Raw genomic sequence first — 6,000 nt, 5'->3', positions numbered from 1 at the left:
ATCTCTGCATAATTGTTAACACAGACATAGGTGTGTAGCCTGTCTTCTGCGTGACAGTGACAAAAATGGCCTCCTTATTTAAAGCAGCAATTTTGGTACATAGAAACAGCTGAGGAACTTGTGACCTCTCCAACCTCCAGTGTGATGCATGTTCTGTACGCTGCCTCCAGTCCTGTCAGTCTTGAATGCTGAGTTGATACATGATTGACTCCTAAATGGTGTAAGATTGTGCTTAGTGACATTGCTACAAGAAGGCTTCCTAATTTTAAACCCTTTTTTGTTACATGTTACAAAAGTGCAGGAATTCTCGGCAGGGAGCCTCCCTGCAGGCGCGCATCAGATGTGGCTGGCGAAAGTAAAAAACACAATGAAAGCAAAGCGATAAAGTACCAGACTTACCAAAAATTACTGCAGTAATTTTTCTCTCTTTGGAAAGTGTTTTATTTGTGTTCACCGCTCAGAAAGACACCTACATTTCTTTAGCTTGTGGAAAAAAAGCCAAAAAAATACCAACCCCAAGCCACTATACAACCCAACATCATTGTTAAAGCCAGAGCTGTTAAAAGCTCTTTGAGGGTTTGAAGAGTGAAAGAGTTTATATAGTGTTTTCAGCATTTTACATAAAACACAGTACATTCATTTTCTCCATGTCCCAGCTTCTTAAAAATTAAGATACATTCCCATGTTCTGTTCTTCCGTAGATGACTTAAAATGACTGATCTGTAATTACACACAAAGACTACAAAGACACTGACCCTCTTTAGGTATGGTGCTATCCAGGACTAACAGATCCAGCGGGCTAAGAGGCAATTTAAAAGTGAAACAAATTGCAAGGCAAGATTTCTAAAAATAGTACAAAACGGAAACCGAAAAAAAATCTGGGACCTGGAAGATCAGCTACCACTCAGGACTAGATTAAGTTTAAGTCAATCTGTATCATACATTCAAATAATTTTTGAACAATTAAAAAAAAAAAAAAAAAAAAAAAAAAAAAAAAAAAAAAAAAGCAGATGAGAGATACAGAATCATCAGCATAGACAAGTTCCAAAGAGACACCACAAGGATATGAGGATTATAAAAATCCACTTGCACTTCCAGTGAACTCCACTGTATAGGCAGATGCATTAGTCCTTAAGAGGGTAACCATTAAAAAAGTAGGGCAGCAGTTTCATCTGAGAGAAAAAAGTTACAACAATCCTTTTGGAGATGTTTTCATTAAAATGGGCTGCCCCTTTTTATAGTTCAAGGCAAGATACATATTTCTTTTAAAAGTTTATCTTACTAATTCTGAAGTAGTACTCTAGCTTTGTCAGTGGTAATTAAGACGTATTAAAATGCAACAAATTGTCCCTATGAGTTAAGAAAATATTTTCTTTCAGAACCATAAGGTCAAGCTCTGCTTCAAGCAAAAAAAGTACCTTCTGTCTGTCTTTTGAAGCAGAAATATTCCCTTTCTGATGCTCCCAGGCTTTGAAAGATGAAGCCCCATAACAGACACATATTTCAAGATGAGAGATTACATCATAAAGCCACCATCAGAAATCATTTACCAAATGAAATAATGAAATGAAAATTACTAATGGAAAGTGTCCATTTGGCCAGTTTTCTGTACTGCCCTAATCATGCTCACAAAATCTAGGGGCTAGCTAAAATACGCCTTTCTTCAGATCTAAGATAAAGACTTTCTAATATTCTGCACAAAGCTGTTACATAAACCCACTGATGGAGATGTCTTCTTGCATGCCAGAGCCAGCCCACTCACTTATTGCAGAAACCCAGGCAGGTAAAGCCTCCACGAAGAGAACACTGACCAGGATGATGCACTTACACCTGGTGTACATCTACCCCGTGCCCCACCTGCAGTGAGCTGGAGCCAAGGGTGCTGTCACACCCCTGCACAGGGATCACTGGGAGGCAGAAAGGACACATGGGCAGGTGGGGTGACACCTTCTGTTCCGCTGCTCTGCTGCTGGAGCAGGAGAAGCACACAGCACCAGGCTGCACACACTGCTGGCACACAGGTGCTCAGGGAGAGATCATGATTTCCCTTCCCCATTTCCCTGGGCTGCTTCTGATTTAATATGGACAAAACTGGAAAAAATGCAGGCATTGCCCTGGGAGCTGGAATCAGCACCAGGTGCCTCACCTCTTGCATTTGGATATCACTGGTATTTTGCACAAATCCAGCTTAAGATGCTGTACGAGCCTCAACATTTGAGTAGTAACTGGAAAATACAAAAAATCTGAATTCAGCTTGGGATAACTCATTTCTGCACCACCAGAAGCTTTCCTTCATTTTTATTTGGGAAAATTATTTTATTCTGGGCAAGTTTATCTAACAAGCAGAGCTAGAACTGTGGTTAACTCTAACATATGATTGCTTTAGCATAAGAACAGAAACATATTCACTCCTGATGTCAATCTATTAGTAGGTTGAACCTGGTTATGGGCATGAGGTTTGTTTTTCAAGTTTCCCTACAACACAGTCACAACACCCTTCCCCAAGGACAGCTGTAAAGGGGTATTACACTGAGATTTCATATCAACAGCACAGAAAATGCTCAGGTAGATGTCACTCTTCAGTGACAACCAATTGAAAAGGTAATCCAAGATGATATAACTAATTAATATCAAAGACTAAATACATAAAACATTGCTTGCAGACCAGATTGCAGCAGATGCCACCACAAAGGGATTTCAATCACATGCCTCCTGCACTTCTCCCACCCCATATCCCCAGGGGGTAGAAGATAATCCCCCAACAAGTATTAAGGGTTTGACTTCCAAGAAGACTGAATAATAAGCCCGTAACACTCACAAGTTCCAGCATCTGGTTAAATGATTTCCCCTGAACCATGCAGATCCCACTTTTCCTCTATACATCCTACAGGGGCCTTCAGCTTCCAGTTTGGCAGGATGGGGAGACCCCAAGTCAGGGCCATTAGGAGAGAGGGCTGCAGAATCCACCTACAATTCCATGTAAATCTGCTCAGCTCATGGCACAAGTATTTCCAAAGGGTAAATTCATTCAAGTGTTGTGAGCCAAAACTTTAAATAAATATTGATATCGCTTTTACAACCTTGGATTTGTTGTGGAAATAGCATCCCTTTTGATTTCTGAGCTGAAAGCTTACAACTATTTCTAATACTCCATTTGATGTAAATGATTCAGTAGAAACAGAGCTAAAAATAATCTTCAGTTTTAAAGATTGCTTTAAAATGTTTAGTATAATCGAAGTACTTACAGCACCTTTAAATTCCAGTTAAAAAGTAACTAAAAAAACACAGTAACAGAATTCTTTTCTTCTCTCAGTGTTAATGAGTTCTCTACTGTCTACACTGGGAAATGATGATTATTAATATAATTTTCAAACATTATTGTTTGAGACACACACAGCTCCTAAATCTATCACCAAATTCTTAACATTAATAGCATTTTTTAAAAGTAAGTTCAAGTACAGACTTAAATGGAAAGTTTTAATAGCTTATCCATATGTATACTTGATATTCTTGGCTGCAGAAAGGGATAGCATCATAATATTAAAGAAAAAACAGATACAAATCTAGCTGTTAGAGCCATATAAACAAGTTCATCTGTGTCAAGAATTCCTAGGAGCCTCACTTTTATTCAAAAACTATATCTTCTATACAGACTATTTGCTTTTAAAATAATTGGGTTAAGCTGTTAGTCATTCTAACTCTTTATATAGAAATGTTAGCTGGAATACTTGTTGTAAACCTTGTCAGGGTGACAAATGAAAGATAATGAACCCTTGATCAATATAACTTTTATTTATTCATCCAGGAACAGAGGATATCATAGGCAACAACGCCGCCTAGGAGAACAAGGATTTCACATAAACTGTTTTGGCAGAAACACGCATTTAAATAATCATCCAAATCACCATCTCACTATCTCTATCTTAAAAAAAAAAAAAAAAAAAAAAAATCAAAACTAAACAAACAGAAAAATGGAGAAAAAGAAACATAAGGTCTGAACAAACAGCCCAGAATTTTTATTTAATGTCTATGCCAGCCACATCTGTCCCTGATTTTAGAAGTCATAATACTTAGCAGTGACAATGGCACCTTTCATTTGCAAGCACATTATAAACATGAACCGACTGCAATTATACCACAATACCCCACCACAGCTAATCAACATGACTGCCTGGTTTGCCCTCAGCCTGTGGAAGTGCTGATTTAAGTTTGTGCTGCCAGCCCCCCATATGACAGTGTCTACATCCTGCAAAGTACTACCCACAGAAGCGAATTTAGCATAAACTGACTGACCAAGCTACAGCACATCATCAAGCAGGTTTCTCCACTCAGTCCTAATATTTTCTTTTAAAATCCAAGAAGAACTGACCCGACCAGGAGGCAATTTAATGTAAACCATTTGGAGTGAAAGGTGTTATCTTGCCTAGCGAAATCTCCCCCTCGCAGTCCAGCTCACAGGCAGAGTCAGTGGCAACCTCATGGTCAGGTGAGATCTGGGACATCCTATCAAAAGGGTCCTCACGATTTTCCTCACATTCAACCACATTTGGGATCATGTTAACATAAGCAGTCACTATCTCCTTATGGTAAAGGGTGTCCTGGTTGTAAGAGATAAGCTCATTGCTTATATTAACAGTCTCCACTGCAGTGCCAGAGCAAAACTGACCACATCCCAGGAGGTTGGAGAAAACCTTTCTAAAGTCAGCATTGAAGGCATAGATGATGGGGTTAAGAGAAGAGTTAGCCCAACCAAACCAGACAAAGATATTAAAGGTGGTCTCACTGACGCAGGGGAGGCCAGCGTGGGGGTCACTGGGTGGGCTCTCACAGAAGGGAACCATGCAGTTCAGGATGAAGAATGGCAACCAGCAACAGACAAAGACACCCATGATGACAGAGAGCGTCTTCAACACCTTGGTTTCTTTCCTGATGGAGGACTTGAGGCTCGTGTGATGGTGGCAGTCAATGTGGCTGCTCCTGCAGCTCTGTGCATGCTCGGCTGCCCTCTCCAAGGAAGAGATACGGCGAATCTGCACCTGGGCAATGCGGTAGATTCGAGTGTAGGTAACTATCATGATAGCTACCGGGATATAAAAACTGATCAAGGAGGAGGAAATAGCATAAGTCCTGTTGAGGCTGGAGTCACAGCTCTCCAACGGTCCAGTGAGGGTATCATTGCTGCCAGAGGTCCCATCAGAGGGTCTCACTGCTGCTAATGCCACCCATGTAGTACTCATGTCTTCTGTCCAGGTGGTGACAGCCCCTGCTGCTGCCCAAGCAGTGTCAAATCTATCTCCAATATCAGCAGCATCAAAAACATCCCCACCTTTGTGCCAGTTGAGCTGGACGGGGATGAAGGAGATGAGCACGGACAGCGCCCACGCCACACCGATCATCACCAGAGCCAGGCGCTGGGTCATCTTCCTCTCGTAGCGGAAAGGGCTGGAGATAGCCCAGTACCTGTCCACGCTGATCACGCACAGGTTGAGGATGGAGGCCGTGGAGCACATGATATCAAAGGCCACCCAGACGTTGCAGAAAGCCCCAAAGGGCCAGTACCCGGCTACCTCTGCCACCGCCTTCCAGGGCATGACCAGCAGGGCCACCAGTAGGTCCGAGACGGCCAGGGACACGATGAAGATGTTGGTGACCTTGCTCCGCAGGTGCCGGTAGCGGACGATGGCCGCGCACACGAGCACGTTCCCGAAGAGCGTCCAGAGGATGAGCAGCGCCAGCAGGCTGCCCGCCGCCACCTGCGCCGCTCCGGGGGATCCCGCCGGGCCCCGCGCCTCGCCGGGGGGCCCCGTCGCCGGGGGCAGTGGGCTCCGGCCGCCCCGCAGCATCGCTGGCGGCTCCCGCCGGCGGCGGGGCGGCTCCGGCCGGGATGCGCCGAGCAGCCAGCGCCGCCCCGCCGCCCGGCCCCATGGGGCCGCTGCCCCCCCGCCCCGCCGCCCCTGCCGATGGCCCCGCTCGGCCGCTCAGCGCGCCCCGGGCTCCGCG

At 44.0% G+C, this 6,000-nt stretch overlaps 1 protein-coding gene across 1 annotated transcript; it reads right to left on the bottom strand.

Moving 5' to 3' along the window:
- Positions 1 to 4,385: 4,385 nt before the first annotated feature.
- On the bottom strand, positions 4,386 to 5,843 carry DRD5 (dopamine receptor D5; the record flags this gene model as incomplete). The annotated part of the gene is made up of 1 exon (XM_083860716.1): positions 4,386 to 5,843. One exon carries the CDS (start codon positions 5,841 to 5,843, stop codon positions 4,386 to 4,388), a length of 1,458 nt encoding a protein of 485 aa, XP_083716842.1.
- Positions 5,844 to 6,000: the final 157 nt, after the last annotated feature.

The sequence above is a fragment of the Zosterops lateralis genome (assembly GCF_965231275.1).
Source record: "Zosterops lateralis genome assembly, chromosome: 5".
Taxonomy (NCBI): domain Eukaryota; kingdom Metazoa; phylum Chordata; class Aves; order Passeriformes; family Zosteropidae; genus Zosterops; species Zosterops lateralis.
The sequence above is the reverse complement of the archived record's forward strand: the minus strand, read 5'-3'. Positions and strand labels throughout refer to the sequence as shown.